Source organism: Cynocephalus volans, chromosome 10 (genome assembly GCF_027409185.1).
Source record: "Cynocephalus volans isolate mCynVol1 chromosome 10, mCynVol1.pri, whole genome shotgun sequence".
Classification (NCBI taxonomy): domain Eukaryota; kingdom Metazoa; phylum Chordata; class Mammalia; order Dermoptera; family Cynocephalidae; genus Cynocephalus; species Cynocephalus volans.
In genome coordinates, this window is record NC_084469.1 from 45,710,551 (window position 1) to 45,734,435 (window position 23,885).

Genomic DNA, 23,885 nt, shown 5'->3' on the forward strand with positions numbered 1-23,885 from the left:
CCAAGCAAGATAAGAACAAAAAACCCACACCTACACAGGGACAGAATGAAAAGATCTAATGTGTGATTGGAATCCCCAAAAGGGGTTAAAAAAAAAAAAGACATATTGAGCAGAAGCAATATTTGAAGAAATAATGGCCAGGAATTTCCAAAACTGATAAGACGTCAAGTCACAGATTCAAGAAACAATTTGAACCCCAAGCAAGATAAGAACAAAAAACCCACACCTACACACATCAGGTTAAAACTGCTGGAAACAAAAGAGGAAGCATCCTAAAAGCACCCAGAGGACAAAAACACAATAATGTCAAAGGAGTGGTAGAACTGACAGCCACTTCTCAAAGAGAAGTGACGGAAGCCAGAAGATAGCAAGTGCAGAAGTACCTGCAAAATGCTGAAAGAAAATAACTGCTTTTCTAGAATTCTGTACCTAGTGAAGATACCCTTCAATGGAGAACACAAAAGAAAGATGCTTTCAGTCGAACAAAAAGATTTTCTTACTAGCATGCTTGAAGTTAAGAGACCGTTAAAAGGAGTTCTGCATGAAGTTTGTTCTTTTAAACAACTTAAAATTGATGATTACCTCTATCAGGGATTTTATAAGGGATACATCACTAAAGATTCTATAAATTCTATAAAGATTCTATTAAAGCAATGATGACAGAATATTATAAATTCGTACCTTGTGCTAATAAATTAGAAAATGTTGTTGAAATGGTTAAAATACTTAGAAAAACGTAACTTACTAAACTGACAAAATAAAAAGTAGTAGAACATCTTAATAGTAATAATTTAAACATTTTCCTCAGAGGAAATGCCTTTACTATGAAATCTCCCAAACATTTAAAGAAGAAATAGCATCAATCTTACCTAAATTCTTACAGAGACTAGAAAAAGACTAAAAAAAGGGTAAAATTTCTTAACCCACGTTAAGAGCCCAGCCTAGCTTGATGCCTCATTCTGGCCAGGATATTAAAAGACAGGAAAATTAAAAGGTCAGTCTCCCAGGAACCTCCATGCAAAAATCCTGAGGAAAATCTTGGCAAGTCAAATTCAGAGGTACATGAAAAAGAGCGTGTCAAGTGAAGTTTATTCCAAGAATGCAAGGTTGTTTTAACTATTGAAAGCAATTAGAGTAATTCACCACATTAACAAAAGTAGGAAGAGCATATGGTCATTTTAGTAGATGGCAGAAAAATGTATTTGGTAAAGATAAATATCTTTTCTTGATGAGAATTTTTAGAAAATTAGGAATAGAAGGGAAATTCCTTCATCTGATCAAGGGTCTCTGTTACATATCTACAGCAAACCTCATACTTAACAGCGAGATATTGGATGCTTTCCCAGAAGATTGTGAAGGGGACAGGGATGCCCTGTACTGTCACCTTCATTCAGCTAACTTCAAAAGCAAGATTTAAAAATACTTTTAAAAATTGTGTGCCACAGTGATTATATTTATGTGAGATGTGGGTACATTGTATCACACTTAATGTGGTGTGGAGTATGCCCTCTAAAAGAAAGATTGCTCTGGAAGGTCTCCTGGTAGCAGGATGCCCATTGCAGCACTGTTCCTAACAGGAGCACTAATATCAACACTAACGCCGGTATTAATGGAGGATCGGTCAAATGCGTTATGGCTAACGTTTATTGAATGCTTACTATGTGCCAGACCCTGTTTTGATTGTTCTAAATGGATTTTAACTCAATCTTCCCAGCTACCCTCTGGGGTAGGTATTATTAGTATCACTGCTGTTTTATAGATAAAGAAAACAAAGTCCAGGGAAGTGGGAGCCCAGAGCCACATGGCTGGTTGACAGCAGCCTGGCTCCAGAGCTGTGCTTGTCTCTGTGTTACTCAGCCTCCCATGTGGCAGTTCTCACGTGAAATGCTAGGGCGGTGGAGACTGCCCAGCAGAGAAAGAGTACAGGGCAGCTCCAGGCCCAAGAAACAAGACGATGTGCAAAATAGTGTAATGGTATGAGTAACCATTGTGTGTTTATGAAAACGGGGTGGGGGGGTTCCAAGGTTTTTTCCTTAATAATGTCACTCTCTCACTTGCATTCTGAAAATTTTTTATGGTGGTAAAAAAACCCACAAAACATGGAATCTACCCTTTTAACAAATTCTTAAGTGTACAGTACAACATTGTTAACTATAAGCACAGTGTGATACAGCAGCTCTCTAGAACTTGTTCATCTTGCGTGACTGAAAAACTCTATACCCATCGAGCAGCAGCTCCCGTTACCCTCCCCACAGCCCCCAGCAATCACCATTTTGCTTTCTGCTTCAACGAGTTTGATTACTTTAGATATGTCATATACGTGGAATCATGCTGTATATGTCCTTCAGTGACTGGCTTATTTCGCTTAGCACAATGTCCATAAGTTTCATCCATGTTGTAGCATATGATAGGATTTTCCTCATTTTTAAAAGCTGAGTAATATTTCGTTGTAGGTGTGTAGCACATTTTCTTTATCCATTCATCTGTTGATGGGCATTTAGATTGTTTCCACCTGTTGGCTATTGTTGAGTAAGGCTGCAGTGAACATGGGAGCGCAAATATCTCTTTAAGATCCTGATTTCAATTTTTGGGATACATACACAGAAGTAGGATTGCTGGATCATATGGTAGTTCTATTTTTAATTTTTTGAGGAACCTCCATCCTGTTTTCCACAGCGCCTGCACCATTTTGCAATTCCACTGACAGAGCACAGAGGTTCCAGCTACCACGTGTCCTCACCAGTACTTGTTATATCTTAATTCCTAACAGGAATGAAGTGATATCTCTTTGTGGTTTTGATTTGCATTTTCCTGATGATTAGTGATGTTCAGCATCTTTTTCATATACCTGTTGGCCATTAAAAGACCCAAGTGTTTTACACACATTCTTGAACATGCATAGAATATTCCAGGAAGGATATTCACAAAGCTGCTGAATAACCATTACCTATGGGGGGAAGAAACAGGTGATATGGGAGTGGAAGGGAGACTCTCTTTTCACTATTTGCCCTTTTTGTTCCTTTGGAAGATTGTGTCAATCGCATTTATTACCTATTCAAATAAATAAGTAATTTTAAAAGCTCCCCTGGTGACTCTACTGTGCTTAGGAACTGTTGCATGCACACACGCACGCACTTGCACACACGCGTACACCTGTGTCTGTGCTGTTCTCAGTGTCACAAGCTCACCTGTGCTGGTGTGCCCTTTTGTTTTTATAGAGGCATTCAACTTTCAGTGGGATGCGGACAGCCAGCAAAGGAGCTACTCAGCACTTGGATCTTCCAGACCTTTCCCTCTCGGGTAAATTGCCTTAGATATGAAGTAATTTGATTTATTTGTGGGGGGCGGGGGTGTGGGGAGGGTGAGGTAACTTCTCTTCTTTTCTTAGCACGAAACTGAGCTTAGAAAAATAATCAGTGGTGTTTATTCCGAGCAGTTTCAACCCCTAGATGAACATTTTGTGGACATTAGCTCCAGCAGGGCCCCTGACGGAAGACGGCATCTCCAGCCAGCTGCACTCCTCGGCGTGCGTGTAGGGAAGAGTGCCAGCCTGTGTTCTGTTCTTTCTAACTGAATTTCAGGAGAATAGCTTCTAATCTTTAAAAGATAACTATTCTAAGAAAAAAAATCTTATCTGATTTTGAATGTCTATTGCTTCCACAATTCTTGAAATATGCCCTGTTGCTTCCAGAATTCTTAAAATATGCCTCTTTTAAGATGTCTTTGTCATTGAGTGTAATCCTCTTCCTGTTGTTATGCAGTATTTTTTAAAATTCAAATCCTGCTAATGAAATGAAGGTTGTAATCAGCAGTCCTCACACATCACATTTTCATCCAGGCTGCACCTGTCCTGCTGATAACAGGTGTGAAGTGGCCCTTAGCGGGGACAGGGACGCAGGCGTGGGACCACGTGGCTTGAATCTCGGCGCCACTACTCATAGTCCAGCTTTGGCCGCATTACTCCGCCTCTCTGTGCTGTGGATTCCTTGTCTCTAAAATAGAAATAATGCTATCTGCCTCACAGAATCGTGGCTAGGACTTAAAGCATTTAGTTAGGATACAGCTGGCATGTGGCGAGCACTGTGCAGGTGTGCCGTCCCCTCTCGGCCTCTCCTCCCATCCAGCATGCTCTCACGCCCAGAGCAGACAGGCAGCGGCCGCACCTTCAGCCTAGGAGAAGGTTAAGGCTGCCCTGAGCACATGCCTAGAAGTTTGCATGTATGTGTCTGTGTGGTCACCGTTAGGGAACAAAAACAACAAAAGAACACTAAGCGAACCATTTACTGGTGCCTGCAGGAAGGATAGAAAGCCAAAAGTCTGCCTCACGTAGACAGAGACCCTTTTGTTTGTAAGTGTACAACAAAATTTCTATAACATGATAGGAATAAAAATAAAACCCAGATGTACTTCTTTTAGACCATGGTCAACCATGCTCTGGCTTGTTCTTAAAACAGTATTTCTATGAGGTAAATTTTCCTTCTGACTCTTTGCTTTTTTTATGGAGTTAAGTAAGGATTTTAGACTTAGATAAACACTGACATTGAGAACTTAAAGTTATCTCAGCCCATTCCTCTTATTTTACATGTGAGAGTTTCAAGCCCTACAGAGACTAAGTGCCTTACCAAAGGCCACATCGATTTTGAATACATGTGGGACCAGGATATTTTCTGGTTCTTCCTACCACATTGCCTTTTGGCAGTGAGGCTGACTGTGTGTCGCAGCTGGATAAAGAAGTGGAGGAAGTTTATATAGGACCACAAGTCATAATGATGACTTCCAAGAAGAAGGAAGTGATGACTGACCAGAGACCAGTGGGGAGTCCAGGGTCAGGAGAATAAGAAAAAACAGAGACGGTGTTAAGTGGAGGTGGAGAAACAATGAGTTTGAAATCAGGAGACCAGGTCTGAGCGTCCCTTCTCTAGAAATGGGGGGTGCGGGGGAGGCCAGGGCTGCGCACCCACCCGACTTGAGGCTCCCTGCTTGCCATGTAGTGTGAAATAGGAATAGCTTGAGATATGCATAGTGCTAGGCGAGCTCTTTTGTTTTTCCATTGTGGTAAAGGACACATGACATAAAATTTACCATCTTAACCATTTTTAAGTGTACAGTAATACTAGGTAAACTTTTGATCATAATATTTGTGTCCTCTTCCTTCTGTTCCACCAGCTTTGAAGTTTTTTTTCTTGTGTACAGAAACCATTCTCTTAATTGCAAGGTAAATACTGAAATTGAGACCGCAACAGCTATTGCTCTGAAGTGAACAGTTCATTTGACAACCCTCCCTCCTGTCCCCCCAGGCACCTGTCTACTTGGAGGATTGTTTACTATAATAAAAAAAGGATTACACAGTGAAAATTGCTTTGCTTCTAGCACTTTCCAGCAATTGCTTGTCAACACTGAGGTCAGCCGAAGATGCAGAAATAGGGATTAATGAGCTGTTTTTGTTGTTCTCTTTAGTGATGTAAACACTGTTTTTCTCACTCTTTGGACCTAATTAGCCTCACTCCCCACTTCACTGCCCATAATTGATGGCTGTTAGCTGTAGAAGTATTGTTTTCTGCAGTGACTCTTTGTAGGTCATCACAGCAGACCACGGGCTCACCCTGGTCGCTGGCATGTTGTGTAGCTTTGAACAAGTCACCTAATTCTCTGAGCTCCAGGTTCCTCTATAAATATAAGCTAGATGTTCTTGAAAATTTTCTCCATCTTCATCGTCCTTTAAGAAATACATTTGGAGGATTCAGCCCATTTCATTACTTGTTTTGACTCAGACTAATATAACAGCAGAAAGAAGCCTTAAGAGTTATTTTTACTTATTTTTTAGTGAGCCCGTCCTATGATTAAAATGGTGTTTTCTCTTGTAAAATAGTTGTTCTTGGTTCCCAGCTTTGTCTGCTGCTGCCTGTGACCTAATGACCACATTAGGCATTTTCCTGCCAGCTCTGTCTCTCTCAGATGTCCGTCATGAAAACAAAATACACTACTTGGGGACGGGGCTTCGTGGGCATGTGAATCATGCAGTTACATCAGGCTCTGAGAAGGTCACACGCTTGGTTTAAAGCTTGGATGACACCGTCCTGAAATTCATCATAATTTTTGAACAAGCGGCTGATTTGGCACTAGGCCCTATAAACTATGTAGTTGGTCCTACCTGGAAAACCCTTTCTAGGAAACATCATGTCCCTAATGTGCATTTTTATTACACCAAAATGTGTGTGTGTGTTTCTGCTTGAGAATAAAATGAGAATTTTATCTTGAGAATAAAATATGATGACCAATCAAATTTCTCTTCTTCAGGAATAGATGATTATGCTGTTGTTCACACAGATCTTCTAAAGGGAAGAGCTGAAGACCTGAAGCCAGACCCTTACCTCCGTAAGAGTCCCTCGCTGGAGTCTCTGGGCAGACCCCCCTCTCTGGGCTTCGGGAGCACTAGACTGCTGAGCGCTTCCGCTGGGGGGTTGAAACCACAAAGCAAACTGAGGTATCGTGTGTTAAACAGTGAAAAGTCAGAAGAACATTGGGCTGATAACCTTTTATTCCTACATTTTATCCCCTACGGTTGATTTACTTCTATAACTGTTTCCTGAATGAAAATGTTGCAGATACAGTACCTGCCTTCCACAAGCCTGAGGGGAGAGCACTAGACAGGGGCATTGTGCAGCATGTAACAAAGGGCTGTTAAAAAACATATATATATATATGTGCTTGGATCGAGAGAAGTGGCATTTCTGCGGGGTGTGCAAAGGTGCCATCGTGAGCTGGCTGTGGAACAGTGTTTGGAGAGCGGTGGGTGGTTTATTTCATCTGACCAGACTGTGGTCTTAGTGAGGTCGGGGACCCTGCCGTACATGTAGTAGGCTCTCAGTGGGCGTGTGTTGGGTAGATGGATAAATGACTAGGATATTACAGCTGGAAAGGTAGGCTTCAATGCGAAGAAAAAGGTTTGTACTTTTTTGGTAAAGCAGTGGGGAACCAGTAAGTTTGTGAGATTTTGTTTTTGAGCGGTGGTTCAATAAGACCGAAACTACGCTTTAAGGAGGATTAATCAGAAAACAGTGGCATGTAAGAAGGATTAGTGAGGCATAAGTAGAACTTTCACAGGGATGTGAAGGATGGAGTGGGAGAGGGAGAGGACAGCAAGGCTGGCATGTTGTCACCAGGAGCCTATCTTTGCTCCCACACTGCTGTCACTTCCTCCCTTGCCACTGCCCCTGATCATCCCAGCCCCAGCAAACATCTTTCAGCAGCTTCCTCTCTCTCCTCTGTCTTCTCTGCTTCATGTTGCTGAGTCTTCTGAAGTGCTGAGTGCATCCTGCTGCAGACCTTGCAGAAACCTCCCAGGACTCACTCTGTTATCCATGTTCCTCCTCCTGGTCTTCCAGCTGCTCCACAGCTGAGTGCCACACCCTGCTCACCTGCGTGGCTGGCCCAGCCCTTCACTCCATCTGAGCCCGCCTTGCTCCCTGCCTTTGCAGCATCCTGCAGGCAATGACTGCAAGTCTTTGCTTATAAGGTTCTGGCCTGAATTGCCCGTCTATGTTTGTCTGTTTTTCAGGCTTCTAAATACTGCTTCTCCTTCAAGGTGAAACCTTCCCTGAAGCTGTAACTAACCTCTCTAGTAGCACTGACGTTGACTCACTTGGGTGTTCAATTCCTGTACTGCTTTGTAGTGTGAATAACTTGCATAACAGGCCTGTGTCCCCATTTAGGGGTAATTAATTGGACAGTAAATATTTTGTCTTTCTTTCTTTTTTTTTTTTTTTTTTAAAGATGACGGGTAAGAGGATCTTAACCCTTGACTTGGTGTTGTCAGCACCACGCTCTCCCAAGTGAGCTAACCAGCCATCCCTATATGGGATCCGAACCCATGGCCTTGGTGTTATCAGCACCACGCTCTCCCAAGCGAGCCACGGGCCGGCCCTTATCTCACATTCCGATACCTTTCCCAGCCCCTTAGGTTTTGCTACACATATAGCATTTCACTTCCCTCAGTGTTTATGAATGGGTAGACAGATGAATGTACAGAGTTGGCCACTTCAGGACTAATAGTGTTTTAATGAATATTATAATTACCAATGTGGGTATTACTGAAAGAAAGTGAGCCGAGATGCTGGGTACTGTTCAAGCTTTATTAAAGAAAGAAATCTGCCGAGCTGTACTCAAAATGGAGGACAGCCCTGGGCTGCCCTGAAAAGGGGGGACAGCAGCTAACATAGGGCAGTGGGAGCTTCTATTGGTTTGTTGTCACCAAGAGCTGGGTGATGTAATTCCGGGCTGGGGATTGAGTTAGGTCATGGAATGGAGAGTTCTGCACATGCACAAATGCTGAAAGTTTCATTTTCTCTGAAACCATGAGGCTTCTTGTAAAAGAGAACAGGAGAGGGGAGGGGAGGAGGTGGACGGTGCCATTTTGTACTTGGGCTTGTCTAAAATGGCACTGGTTATGTGACAGATCTATCAATTATAAAAGGATTTATGAAAGTCTGAGTAAGCTCAGGTCTTGTTGTATCTTTAGGTACAGACTGTATTCAGAGCCAAATAGATGAAGTCATGTATTTCAGAGGCTTAATTTAAAACCCCAGATTTTACATATTGTCCTGTTTATGTGCAAGAGATTTAAATAATCAAAACAGGTTTTAAGGACCAGAAAAATTAGTGCTATTCTAAAATTGTTTTCTTTATGTAAGAAATACATATAAAAAAGCTCTGTTTGTTTTAATATGCTATTGATGTTTTACCTTTCATTATGAAAGGCTAAATTAGTGAAATTAGTTTCTTATTTCAATTTTATGTTCATGTCATTGAGATAAACCAAAGACAGGATAGAAATTACTGTAGAAGTTGTCATCCTATTATTGTTAAACTTATTTTTTTGGCAATTATATTTAGTTAACTTTATTTTTAAAGAGAAATGTTTGGTGAATGTTTCAGTCATCTATTTACCAGAAATTCATTTCCAGGCTTTCATTTCAGTCTTCTCTACTGTGTCAGGCATAGAAATTCAGTTCTCCAGGGTGACACGGGACCAGGTGTGGCAAATACAGGCAGAGTCATGACTTTGTAGTTTACAGCAGCTCTGACCAAAGCCGCTCGTGGATTTGGCTTTACATACGTGCCAAATCCACAGAAAAGCAGTCATCAGATTACACAAGAAAAATTTAAATTCAAGTGTGAACTTTCTCTTAAAATCTTTCTTCCTTGGTTCACATCTTGAGGTCTAGCATCATCCTGTTACTCTTTCTAAAATCATTTAAAAATGTTTATTAAATGTTGGATGGATACAAAAGAAGAAGAAGAAAATATGTGAAAGGTATAAAGAATAACACAATGGAGATTCACCTGGATGCCGACCTTCCAGTCTAAGGAAAAGAAAGTTACTTTTCCTTTGAAATTTCCCATCAGCCCCTCTCTATTTGCCTGGCCTCGCTGCCCCCACTCCCCCAGGTAACCACCATTCTGAATTTTGTATCTCTCTTTCCTTGCTGATCTTTGCAATTTAGCCATGTATGTTTGCATCCCCAAACAATATAAACAATATTTTAAATTGCATATTTAAAATTTTGTGTACATGGAAACATATTTGTTTTCTTTTTTTTTTTTAATTCAAAATTGTTCCTGATACTCACATTATTTCATGCATCTGTAACTCATCAGTGTTTTCTTGCTGAGTAGTATTCTAGTGCATGAATATACCACAGCTTATTTATCCATTTGCCTGTTGATGTGCACTTGGGTGTTTATAATTTTTTACTTTCATAGCAAGTGCTGCTGTGAACATTCTTGTGTATGAACCCTGATGATGTACATCCTAGGAGTAAATCCAGTCACTCTTAAATTATTGCCTGCTTCATCCGACACTCCAGAGATGCACCGCCATTGTGTTCTCTCATGTGGGCCTGTTTCTACTCCTGCAGTCCTGCACATGGTGTTAGGGAAATAGAGTACTGTACAGAAATACTACAAGAATATGGTTCTGATTGCATGATATTCGTGATGGAAGGAACTGTGTGATCTTAAATCCCTTTTTAATATTTGAATGATTTTGGCTAGCATGAAAATTAATGTCGATGTCAATAGAAAATTGAGTGTGGGGCACTTAAGCCCTTGCTCTTTGAATGCTGAGGTGTTAGTAAAGTCACCTCAACTTGGTAAATCAGGTGCTGAGAATTGAGTTAATGTACCACAGACTGAGCAGTATGGAGACCCCATTAGTGTGTCACAGCCCCTCTTTTGAGTTATTTTATCTTATTTCCCATCACCTCCCTCAAGCAGCCAATCAGTTATTTTTAATATGTCCTTTCAATCTACCTTCTATATGTTATTTAGATACAGAGATAGCCTTTTTTTTACAATATTTGGATTAGTGTCTTTAATTCAACTGATACTGTGCTTAAGTAAACAAATAAAAGGCTAGATGGATGAGCAAAACAAAACAAAGCTCTCCCTAGATTTACAATAGTTACGAAGGACAATTTAATTTTTCTTTCATACCTTGAAACATAATGTAATAGATTATAATGTGACTAATTTGGTTGTTTCTTTAGAGTCTCGCTGGATAAGCGCAGACTTTTGCTTTTCCAATCTAGTTATTTATTTAGTGTATATTTGAGGGTTCTAAAAGTTAGCATCTTCTCCTTATTACGTGCTCTTCTTTTTAACCAGTGTGGAAAGAAGAGACCCTCTGGTGGCCCTGGCCGGGGAGTACGGCGGCTCCAAACGAAACGCACTGCTGAAGTGGTGCCAGAAGAAGACAGAAGGATATGCGGTAAGGGACACTGTAGCCAACTTCCAGCCAGGTCTGGGTGGTCGTCGTCCTGCGCCAGTGCGTGTTCTGTATGGCCCAACATGCGTATGACTGTCCCCTCTACTCCCGTGGCAGGGAGGGTCTGGTACGTGCGCACTGCACAGAGGCACCCAGACAAGGGGGCACCTGGGACTGAAAGCCAGTCTGCACTCTGCCCAACAAACTGTACACCTCAATGCAAGGCTGCATCCCCTGTGGGAAGGAGGACCTTTTTCATTGCTCAAAGGAAACATAAACTGCCCACGCAGTGCCCCAACAGGCTGATTCCTCCCAAGGAGACAGGTTTTGCTAAATCACCTTCCCAATAATGGTGCCTTTTCCTAATTCATATAATGGCCCCACATAGGTGGGCCTCCAAAATTTTTCCAAAAATATTCTTTGTATTGCTTTAAGCATTGTTTGTATTTAGTTTGAGCATTGGTTTAGTAGAGCAGTATTTGTTTTCTGTTAGGGTCAGATAAGGAAGTAATATTAATGTAAGATTAAGCTTTTTTATTATGAAATATCATGCACAAAGGTAAAAGTGCATGGAATAGAAATGACAGTTCCATGAATTATCATGAAGTGAAAACACATGCAGTCATCAGTCTCATCTGGAAACGGAGTGTTGCCAGTTCGCACAACCTGTTCATGACTTTCCAGTCGTAACCCCTCACTGCTCCCTAAGAGAACTATTGACCTCAATTTTTTCTTTATAGTTTTCTACAAAAGCATGCATCCCTAAATACTGTTAGATTTGCCTGTATTTGAATTTTCTACACCTGGAATAAAAAACCGTGTGATATTTGCATCTGGCTTTTTTCACCCAGTGTCATGTCAGTAAGATTTATCCATTTGTTGCATGTAGCTATAGTTCATTTTCTTCACCATTTAGTAACCCACTATATGATTATACCACTATTTATTTATCCGTTCTATAGCTGATGGACAGCCAAGTCATTTCTAGTTTGGGGCTATTAAAATAGTGCTGGTATGTTCTTGTACATGTCACTTGAACATGTATGTTCTCATCCCTGCTGCACATACACTTAGGAATGGAATTACTGGGCCGTAAGGTGTGCATGCATTTGAGTATAGTAGACAGTACCAAGCACTACTGAAGTAGTTGTATAATTTACATCCCACCAGCAATTTATGAGAGATCTATTTCTTCACATTGTCACCAACACTGTGTATTGTCAGCGTTGACTCATGGTCATTGAGGTAAATGTGGAGTAGTGTCTCATTGTGGTTTTGATTTGCATTTTCCTGTTGGCTAATGAGGTCAGGCCCCTTATCACATGCTAATTGTTTCGATAGTCTCTTTGGAGATGTGCCTGCTTGGGCCTTTTGCCCATTTTAAAATCAGATTTTCTTTCCATTATTGCTTTTAGGAGTTCTTCACATACTCTGGATATAGGTCTTCTGTGAGATGTATGGCACATACCTTCTCCCAGCGTGGCTTGAATTTTCACTCTGTTGATGAACAAAGTTCCTAATTTTAATTAAGTCTAATTTACCAGTCTTTTCTCTAGTGGTTAGTGCTTTTGTGTCCTGCTTAAGCAGTCATTCATTTCAAAGTCGTGGGGATGTTGTCCTGTGTTTTCGTCTAGGAGCTTTGTTGTTCCGCCTTTCACACTCAGTGATATCTGCTTCGAACTGCCAACTCCCACTGCTTTCTTCTTGCTTGGGCCTGGCTCTCCTATCCCTTTATTCTGTTTTGCTGAAACTGCTAAAGTTCTGGCACCACAGCACTCCTTTCCCAACCTCAAGCTTTTGGGAGTGGCAGGGACAGAGAAGGAAAGAAATTAGCTGGAAAACTGGGCCTCAGCCAATACCCAGACCAGATAGTTAATCAGCAGGGCTGGATTCTCTTTGTAACATCAGCAGTCAGATGTCTTACAATCAGAATCTGCCCAGGAACGTAAGCATCTTGTATCTTTGCATCTCTGACACTGGTCACGTTAACAACCAGTAATAGTAGCTGCCAGCGTGTGAACTTGCTTCTGGCCCATCGTTTATTCCTTTGGCTGCTCTGTCCACTCTGCCTCAGCCCTGTTGTGAGGGCTGCACCATCCCATAAATGAAGGGCATCTCAGGCAGAGCATCCCTTAGCACGTCAGACACGCTGCTGAGGAAGTGGAGAAGAACCAGAAGTCAGAGAGAGAAAGCTGACCGCGGAGTCACAGCATAAAGGAAGCAGGAGTGGGAATGGGAAATTGAAGAAAACAGTTTAAAACGCGTAGTTGGTCAGGAGTGAGGTCTTGGCTGTGGCTGAGCCACATGTGGTCCCTGTACTGTCATTTCCCACCTTCCAGAAGCGGGTTGAGGGAACTTTCAGAGTGGGTATAAAAAGACGTGCTCAGAAGGAATTGGCCCTTTGTGGTGTAAGGTTGATAAATTGCAGGGAGAAGACAGACCGTAAGCTATTTCCAGTTATAGTTGTGAGAATATTATTTCCTGCTGTCGTGAATTTTTGTTGTTGTTTTTGCAAACATCTTGAATTAGTTTTTAAAACATTTTATGTTTGATGAAACACAAAATATTTTGCCTGAAGAGATTCATTGCTAAATCTCTGCAAATTTAGAGAGAAATGTAAAACTCGTGTCTTCTTTATTTAGCCATCACAAAATACCCCTTCTCTAGACCTGTTTAAGACACCTCATGAGCTTGTTCTCTTAGAATCAGGAAGCCAAAACATAGTTGAAAACTCAGATAGTGTATAGTCTTTTTGAAAACCAGTAGCCATGTGCATTTGGACTTAACTTTCTTTTTACCTCATAAAAGTATAGCATGATGACTTATGTTAAATCTCTTCACGTATTAATTCATTATGAATTTTTGTTGAGAGACCTAGTCAGTGCCAGAGATCCCACGATGAATGAAGCAGACAAAAATCTTGGCTCTCATGGAACTCACGTCCTCATGTGACTGACAGTTCATTAGAACAAGAAAGTCAAGCACGTGCTGTATTAGGAGGGGTATGTGCTGTGGAGAAGGGTAAAGCAGGGAAGGAGGCTGGGAGTGTCGGGAGTATGGGTACAGTTTTAGTCCAGTGGTCAGGGTGGTGACATTGGAGTGATGGATCGCCTCTCCTGAAGGACACTGATCTTTATTTCACACCAAGCACTGGGCTGGGAGGTTGGGGTAAGGAGGTCGTCACTGGAGTGACTGTGTCAGTGGGAGTTTGAGTCACACACGATGGCCACGGCAGTTCATGGAGACGTAGAAGAGCAGCCAGACCCTCGTCCAGCCATCCTCAGGGCCGCCCCAGGGCTGAGATCAAGTGCAAGGGCGTGAGCTTGAAGTGGTACTCATGGAAGAGGAGGCCCTCCCAGACATTCTGCTCAGCTCAGACATGAAGGCAAGGAGACGAGAGTAGTCACGTCCTCTTGTAACCTTAACTACATGTGTAAAATCCCTTTTGCCACGTAACATAGCATAATCACAGGAGTAACACCAGGGAGCAGAGGTAAGCGGACATCTTAGAATTCTGTCCACCGGGCATCTCAGTGTGGACTCTGCAGGAGAAGCACCTAGGAAGCTTTTGAAAAATAACTGTCTCTGGGCCAAATCCTAGATCTAAAGAATCAAAACCTCCTGAGGAGGGGCCCAGGCATTGATATCCTTAAAAGCTACTGCTATAGTCTGAATGTTTGTGTCCCCCAAAATTTGTATGTTGAGACCTGATTGATGTGATTGTTAGGAGGTGGGGCCTCAGGGAGGTGATTAGGTCCGTTAATGGGATTAGTGCCCTTGTAAAAGAGGCCCTAGAGAGCTGCTTTGCTCTTCTGCCACACGAGGACACAGCAACGAGGCTCCATCCATGAACTAGGAAATGGGCCCTCAGCAGACACCTAATATGCCTTGATCCTAGACTTCCAGCCTCCAGGACTGTGAGCAGTAACTTTGTGTCATCACCCAGTCTGTGGTATTTTGTCATAGCCACCCTAGTGGACTAAGATAGCTGCTCAGGGAATTCCCACGCGCAGGCGGCCCTGAGAGCCTCCGATCTAAGAACCACACCTCAGCCTACGGAGCTCTTTACAGTTCTGCATGTCAAGTTGCCAAGAGTCTCCACACTCTAAAGGAATTAGAAACCCAGTGGACAGGAGCTGCGGGAGCTCTTTTGTCATGGCCTGACAAAGAGAAGACCATCGCTCGTTCGATTTTGGGATAGGCAAATAATCTGAGCCTAACAAAGGAACTGGGGAATTCTGTATGTTACCTTATGACCCCAGTGACTCCACTGTATTCGTTTTCTGTTGCTGCAAATCAACACAAATATAGCAGCTTAAACAACACCCATTTAGTAGCTCACAGTTTTTTAGTCACAAGTCCCTGCAAGCTCAGCTGAGTTCTCTGCTTTGGGTGTCAAGGTGTCAGTGGGCTGGGCTCTTACCTGGAGGATCTGGGCAAGAATCTGCTTCCAAGTTCACCCAGGGTATTGGCAGATATCACCCTTTTGTAATTGCCCTTATGACCTGTATTAGTCCATTTGCGTTGCTTATAACAGAATACACAGAACTGGGTGATTTATAAAGTAAAACAAAATTTATTGCTTACAGTTTCTGAGGCTAGGAAGTCCAAAGTCCATCTGGTGGTGGTGACAGTGACCCAGGGTTCTCACATTGCAAGATGATGGGAGCAGAGAGAGCAGAGAAAGCAAGCAGGCAGACGCTCCCCTTCTTTTAAAGCCCTCGGAACCATGGCCCGACCACCATTCTTTTTCTTTTTTTTTTTTTTGTCTTTTTCGTGACCAGTACTCAGCTAGTGAGTGCACCGGCCATTCCTATATAGGATCCGAACCCGCAGCGGGAGCGTTACTGCGCTCCCAGCGCGGCACTCTCCTGAGTGCACCACGGGCTCGGCCCCCGACCACCATTCTTAATCCATTCAATACTGTATGGTCCTACAATCCTTTAAGGATTGTCCTGCCATCTCTTTAAGGCTCCACACCTTTCAATTACCATAATAGATTTCCCACCCTCTTAACAGTCACAGTGGGGGCCAAGTTTCTAATAAAACTTGGGGGACACAATTCAAGCTTCAGGGAATTTTGGGGGGACATAATTCAATCCACTACATGACCTTGATCACATCACCAGTGTTGGCCGAGGGTCCAGGGCATGGCAGGGCACTGGGAACTCAGACAAGGTGTCACCCGTGCAGGTGTGGAGTGGCCGTGGCTTTTTGTGCTTCTTGGGAGGTGGCAGAGAACACTGGAGAGATTTAGGGCTGAATTCCACACGTCATCAGGGTGTTACAGGTCAAGGTCCCTCATCTGAAGAAAGGCAGCCAGCAAAGCAACATGACTGTCCTGAGCCTCGCCGAGGTCTGAGGGCACCAGGATAGGGAGAGGAAGGAGAAAAGGCCCAAGGCAGTACAGGCTGTGTGGCACCTTCTGGGTGTCAGCGAGACCTCAGCACTCTGATGCTTTAGCGCCAGCCTGTCCCAATCAGCATAGAGCACAACACGGTGGAAGAACGAGCTCCATAGGGGGATTCGGGTTTTCTAGAAGTGCTCCTTGTTTCGAGCATTCCACTCTACTAAAGCGAAAGATTCTGAAGCTTCTGACAGACGAGAGAAACCCTCAGCCCCTGTGCATGCATGGCACTGGGCTGTCGTGTCAAGGCTCCAGAGTTCACGTACCACTTAACTGAACATTCTTTTTCTTACAACGTCTTCTGTATATTAGTGAATAAATGCTCTATCCTATGACAAACCTAAATCAATGAGCTCCGTTGCCGTGGTATGCTTCCTGTCATGAGAGATTAAACCAGAAAATCGTGGTGAACAGTCAGGGAGCTGCTCGCTCCTTCTCAGGGAGATCTGAGCAGAGCGACTGACTTGTGACAGGACAGAAGCTCCTCAGGTTTAAACTCAAATAAGACCTTCGCCCCATGACCCCATGACCGGGCTTTCCTTGCAGTGCTTTTGTAGACACTGGTGTGTAAATACCCCGCAGCCATCCCTTCCTTATCTTGCCTTTTTAAGTAAAGTGACTTAGGAAAGATAACTTGGTAAGAAAATTGCATTGTCAACGAGATCATTTCTTCCCAAGCATCCCACTGTGAATCATACAATTCTTGTTTTCTCTTCATTGTAACCCAGGCTAAATCAAAGTTTGAGGGGTTCCTCGTTTTGTTTCACAAGCCTGAGGCTGGGGGAGAGGGAGTCAGCGCACCCGGGGGGCTGCAGGCTGCGTGGCCTTGGGCTGGGGGCTCCTGAAGTTCTGCCTGAGGGCACTTTCCAGGAGAACATCGTGGGGGTGTCCCGAGACAGTCAACTAGGTGAGCGTTGATTGGGAAATGACCTGAGTAGTTTTAGTGCGGGGGTGAGGGGAATCCTCAGACTAGTTTTATTGACACGTACGTCCTCTCAATGGATATATGCCAAACACCTGCTGTCTCAGCACAGGTCTGGACCTCCAGGAAGGGGATGGGACAGAAAACTAAGAAAGAAAAGGGGAAAGGGACAGGCCAAGGGCTGCACAACAGGGACTTGGGTTCTGGGGCAGGGGGGCGATGTGTGCGTCAGGACCACAGTGACAGGAAGAGCCCGCTGGAAGGGACCTTCAGGGCAGAAGGGGCTTAGTGTGTTGGAGGGGCTGATGTAGGCAGGTGCAGCTGAGGTCCAGGGTGGGTGGAGAGGAGGCTGGGAGTCAAGCATTTGCATCATGGGTTGATTCTTTGCAGTGGATATGGGAGGCTTCTGGATGGAAGTTCAACCCCAAAAAAGCGATGGCACATTGGCCTCTGCAGTGTCCCAGCTGAAAAGTGGTTACTCCTGAAGCCATGTGCACCTTAGCACATGGCATTCCTCATTTGTCTCCAAGGAAATTAAAGTGGAATCCTGCCTTCCCAGAGTTTTGCACATCTCAGCAGCACAGGCTCTGGGAGCGGCCTAAGGCTGTGGATTCTTGGGCTCAACATAGCAACTCCACGTAGCTTAAAATGGTTTTTTAATCACTAACAGGCATTATCAATACTTATAAATGGCCAAAAATATTAAAATTATTTTTTAAACCACATGTTAATTAGTTCAATCTTTCTGGTCATCAAAAAAATACAAATTGAAGAGTGAAATAACCATTTCTTTGCTTACCATATCAGAAGGGTTTTTTTAAATGATGAAGTGGTCAAAATGAAAACCCTGCTCCACCACAGGTGAGCATGTAGAAGAACACACCCATGGGAGAGAGATTTAGCAGTATGTATCAGGAATCTTAAAAATCAGTATGCGTTTTAACACAAATTGTATTTCTAGGTGTTTATGTCAAGGAAATAAATGTGGATGCCTGTAAAGATGTGATCACAAGCAAGTTCATTATAGTTTTATTAATAATTATTTTGAAAGAACTGGAAATGAGATAAACTAACAGCAGGAAAATCAAATCGTAGTATATGTGTACAATGGAATATTATAAAGCCTTTAAAACCATGCTTTGGAAAAATTTATTTAAAGACAGGAAAAAATGTGCACATTACATTAAGTCAAAAAGAAAATTTGAAGACAGTTTGTATAGTGTGATTTCAATTTCGTAAAAGAAATTTATACAGATGTTAGGAGTAGTTAATTATTTCTGGATGAATATTTAAAATTAATTCGTGCTTTCCCGAATTTTTTACATTTTCTCCAATAAACATGTAATATTTTTAACAGAAAGACATTTTTTAAACTGCACCTTTTCTAAGTAAAGAAGCCAGATGGAAAAGGCCAGATGTTATATGATTCTGTTCATATGAAATAGGCAAATCCATACAGACGTAGAGTAGCGGTTGTGGGTGACGAAGTGGGATAGAGAGCAGCTGCCAGCGGAGACAGGGCTTCCTTGAGGTTGATGAAAATGTTACAGAAGTAGGTAGTGGTGGTGGTTGCACAAGCTTGTGAATATGCCAAAAACGACTGGATTTTAAAAGGGTGAACTTTGTGGTATGTGACATATCTCAGTAAAGCTGTTATTTATTTTAAAAATGATAAATGCAGTTAGAAGAGCTTAAGTAGGAGACCAGGGAGATGGCAGAAGAGGAGTGGGTAGGGGTGGGGGAGGAACTGCTATTTAAGTTACAAATCTCTTCGAACTATAACTTTAAAAGAACATGTGCATGTATTACTTTGTATATTAAAAATTTTGAAATGAAACAATAAGGTAAAATAGACAGTTGCAAGATGTTGGTAATCTAGTTTTTATCTGGGAGGTGGGATTCACAGGTATTTTTTTTATGGTTTATATCCAAATATATTCTTTGTATTGAATGTTACATTATGACATATAATTTGAGGGTGGAAAGTCTGAGGGAAAAGGCCATAAAGATGTATTACAGTCAATAATTAAACCAGATCCCTCCTGAGAAGAAAGTTAAAGTGGAAAAACAGAACACCTAAGGAGAGCACGCACGCCCTGTTGGAATTGCAGTGTGTGGAACGGGTCTTAGGAGCCAGCCGGGCTGGGTCCCATTCACATCTCTGCCATCCCACTTCAAAGCCTTGTCAATCAATGAGTTAGTTATTTCTTTCTAACCTGCGTCTTTTAAAATTAAAATATAAACATAAAAGGTTGATGAAACATCTTTTTAGAAAAACAGCATTTCAGCATTTTTCCAAGGGTATACCTAAAATATCCTTACCCTGAATTGCACATATTATATACAATTAAGAATTTTCTCACTTAGGCATGGTCCCTTCTTATTTTATAAAGACAGTAAAAGTGAATGTTTATATCATCAGAGCTTGCTGTTTGTAATAGTAATGATATGGGCCTGACACTCTTAAACTAGGTTAAAGTCTCCACTCAAAGGAAGGGACAGCTCACTATGGCCAGGAGCCAAATCCGGCCCACTGCATACCTCTGTAAATAAAGTTTTACTGGAACACAGCCCCACCCATTCCTTTACATATTGTCTGAGCTGCTTTTGTGCTGCAGCTGCAGAAGTGAGTAGTTGCAACAGTGACCTTTTCACTAGATGCCCTGCAAAGCTGAAATTGTTTACAACCTACCCCTTAACAGAAAAAGTTTGCTACCACTTCTTTAGAGAAAGACATAGAAGTGTATCTCCTGTTCTTCAAATCCTGTTTGGTTCTCGCATTTCAGAAAGCAAGAAGGAAGAGTTTAGATAGCAAGGGATTTACTTGAAAATTTGTCTGAATTTGTTCAGTTTCTGAAGTTGTATTGCAAGAATTCAGATGGCAGGGGGTACCTGTAGTAGCATGACGGGACAAATAGACATCTTTGAAGTAGCTTTCAACCTGTTAGCTGGGAGATACTAGGGTACCTCAAAAAGTTCATGGAAAAATAGAATTAAAAGATAATACAAATCTTTCCATGAATTTTTAAGGACTCCTCATATATCTTCTCTTTGGAGAAGAAAGTCAGTTTTTGTGCAAACCGAATCTTGTTTTGAATCTGGGAAGAACAGCCATGTCGCAGGCAGCCGTGTTCTGTCTCCGAGCTCCCGCAGACAGGCAGTGACATACACTCATCCCACAGCCACAGCCTGGGAGCTAACTAGCAGGCCACGTGGGGCTCCATTTGTTGCTTTCTTTTTTGAGACAGGTCTCTTGAGGGCTACATGCACAATTCTGAGAACTTGAAATCTTTTGATTTATTTATTGTACTCAGAGTAGTTCTTTTCCCAACTTCACTGTAAAGATAGATCCTCGGTAGGAAATGAGCCCCCGATGGCCTCCTCCCTGCCAAGGCCCTCTTTCTCCCACTGTCTCTGCTTCTGCCACCGTTTGTGACACAATGGTTTGTGGAGAAGTTTTAGATGGCACAAGTGTTGACTTACAACCTGAGGTTGAATTTGCTTGGAAAATAAAGACAAGAGGCTATTTCCTAAATTGAGGTGGACACAGTTGTCTCCTGGTGACCCACATCTCCGGTTCATTTTCTCTCACGAGCCCGCGTGCTTTGGAGCACCCTTTCCTGCTCTCAGTTGTGTGTGAATGCCCAGATGTGTGACACTCCGAGTAATAAAAATGACTTTCTGAGCAAAGCGTGGAACTGAAGGGCACAGAGAGACCCGTCAGAATGCGTGCGCAGCAGATGAGAGGGGCTTATCTGCCACCGTTCCACGTGAACACCAGAGCAGCAGCCAAGGCGGTCTAAGCGGGGACACCGGCCTCTTCTCCAGGAATTTTGGAAATCAACTGAGAGAAGATTACTCCATCACATAAAACCCGATGCTGTTAGCAGCCGTGCTTTGGCCACTGTGCAGAAAAGGGTGAACGTGGCAGGCCTGGGACGGCTGTCCTTAGAAAGGCTGCTCACAAGGCTGGCCCGTGGCTGACGTCTGGGAACTCGGATTTCAGGAGGTTTCCCACCGTTCCCAGAACTGGCGAGTGGCTCTCTGTGCCTGAATTGTTTGTGCAAACATGTGGTTTGTGCTGAACGGCTGCTTTCCTTCAGGGAGTCTGGAATGTGGTATGTGCCAAGTGGAGTCGCCCAGTGAAAACGCTGGGTGCCAAGTGTCTCCTGCGCATCCCTGGTAGACAACCTTTCACATGCGTTGTCACAGCTCGCTGCCAGGGGAAGTAATTGTCCTGCGACTCTGCTGGACAGGATCTTGGAAGCTTGAGCCTGGCTTCCTCTGGACCTCACCCCACATGCCTTTTCGCTGTGCTGTTGCTGCTTGCGTCCTTTTGCTGTGATGAATCTGTGAATGGCTGTGACTGTGACTGTGTACTGAGTCCTGTGAGTCCTCCCAGTGCTCACTGAAGCTGGACTTTGAATTCAGTCATAAGAGGAATGAAGCAGCAACACGGACTACAGCATGAGTGTTCCTTGAAGACATTAGGCTGAGTGAAAGAATCTAGATGCAAAGGCCACGTAGTGTGTGGTTACACTTATGTGAAGTGTCCGGATTAGCAAATCCATAGAGAAAGAGCACAGACTAAGGGTTGCCAGGGGCTGGGGGAGGGGCAGTGGGGAGTGACTGCTAGTGGGTGTGGGTTTCCTTTCAGAGAGATGAGAAAGTTCTGGAAGTAGCGTGGTGGTGGTGGTTACACAGCACTGCAGATGTACTAAAAGCTACTGAATGCCTTCAAAGTACTGAATACTCTAAACTGGTTTAAAATGGTGAATTTTGTGTTATATGAATTTTACCTCAATTTTTAAAAAGTACCATGATGATGAATGTCACTTACCATGCCTTCTTATGCTTGTACTAAATATTTGTGAAATAGTGCTAGATTTTAGGGGGAAAAAATTTTTAGAAATGGATTTGCTTTTTTGTTATGTCTTACCAGAGTGCTCTCCTGCAAGGTCACTCAGTTCACACCTCTACCCGCCACGTGCGAGGTTGTCCGTTCCCCAGTCCTGGACGCATGCCCTTGTGGCATTTCTTTCATTCTTCACGATTGATGGAGTGCGCACCTTTCATCCGTCCCTTCATCACGTCTACACTTCTTCCGAAAATTACTAGTTCAGTCACTTTGCTTGTTTTGGGAGTCACGGGGTCCTCTTTTTCCCTTGAAATCTGTGAGGGCGCTTTCTGGGTTTTGGTTTTTATTTCTATCAAAGTTATACATGCTCACAATGAGGTCGACAGAGATCCTCGTGGGCAGAGCAGTCGGCCTGTTCTCAGAACTTAGTTTCCCACTCCCCAGAGCCAAGCACGTCCAGCTGCCCCGCTGATCCTTCCGTGTTTCCGTCTACCTTGCTAAACAGCATGCTTATAACTGCTCCTTCTGGCTTTTTATTTAGTTCTTTTTAATTTTAGTTGTTACTTTTCATTTAGTTGTTATGGTTAGTTTTTATTTAGCTTGTTATTTTAGTTATTCTGTTTATCTTGATCTCCGACTGTGAAAGATGAGGATTTCTCTCTTTTTCATCCCCAGTGCTGCCCGCCTCCCTTTGTTTCGTTGTGGTTGTAGACATTTGGAGTTCGCATTGAAATGACATGCATGTGATTCATAGATACGCCGAGTCGTCCATCCTATGAGGGCACTTTAAAGACTTCGTGGGAAAATTCTTAATTCTTATTATATCTTAATTCTATTTTTCCATAAACTTTTTGAAGTACCCTTGTATTTGCAGTTATTACTTTTTCCTTTTTGCACAGCTTTTTGTTCCCCCTACACTTAAAATTGTCTTGTTTTTGTTTGTTTACCTAGTTTTCTACATTATTATCACTAACTCAACCGCAAACTCTTGGTGAAATATTTCCATACATCATCTGGGTCAGAGATTCCATGAGTTTCCTCTTTGGGACAGTCTCTCCCGCAGCCCCTGACCGCCCCCGGCCCGGCCGCCCCCTGTGCCTGGTGCACAGGTTCACTGGTATTTCTTTGCCTCTCGTTTTTGATTTTTTATGTCCCACGTTCTATTTTTTTTTCCTTATTTTTTTTTCTTCAATATGTTCCTGAGAATGGGTCTGTGGAAGGTAAAATATTATGACCTTACAACTTTATTTTATCCTGATACCTGATGGCTTCATTGCACATCAAATTTTAGGTCAGAAATTTTTTTTTTCGTAATTTTATAGGCATCGCTTCATTGTCTACTAGTTGCCAATGTTGCAGCAAGAATAAAATGATTCCAATCCTTTGTGGCACTTTTCTTTTCCAAAAGCATGCAGAAGCTTCTGGTTGTCCCCAACATTCTAAAATTTCAGGGCAATGTGCCTTGCTATATATATATATTTTTTTTTTTTCTTGTCTCTCTCTGTCTCTCTCTCTCCCTCTCTCTATCATGCTGGGCAGTCACTGCACCCTTCCGTAAGGTCCCTCATGTCCTTATTTTCCTGAGTTATTTCACTGGTAACTTCTTCTCTGTTTTCTTTCTCTGGAACTCCCCCTAGCCTGGTTCGCTAATTCTCATATCCTTTTTCTCCTATTTTCTATCTGTTTCACGATTTTGTTTTCTGGGAGGCTTCCTTAACTTAATCCTTCAAAGTCTGTTAAATATTTCATTTCTGCTATCATCTTTTTTGTTTTTGCATCGTTTCAATTTTTTTATTTTAATTGTACTGTGATATACATAACATAAAATTGACCATTTTAACCATTTTTAAGTGCACAATACTTAACTAAGTATTGTTGAATGTATTCATATTGTTGAACTTTTTCATCTTGCAAAACCAAAATTCTACACCCT

The 23,885-nt window shown here is 42.6% G+C and overlaps 1 protein-coding gene across 1 annotated transcript in view; it reads left to right on the forward strand.

Moving 5' to 3' along the window:
• SPECC1 (sperm antigen with calponin homology and coiled-coil domains 1) overlaps window positions 1–23,885 on the forward strand; it is a 186,322-nt gene that overhangs the window by 121,410 nt on the left and 41,027 nt on the right. Inside the window, exons 10-12 of the mRNA XM_063110531.1 lie at window positions 3,219–3,300; window positions 6,298–6,484; window positions 10,666–10,768. Of these exons, the coding sequence (XP_062966601.1) occupies window positions 3,219–3,300; window positions 6,298–6,484; window positions 10,666–10,768 (372 nt within the window). The remainder of the gene's footprint in view (window positions 1–3,218; window positions 3,301–6,297; window positions 6,485–10,665; window positions 10,769–23,885) is intronic.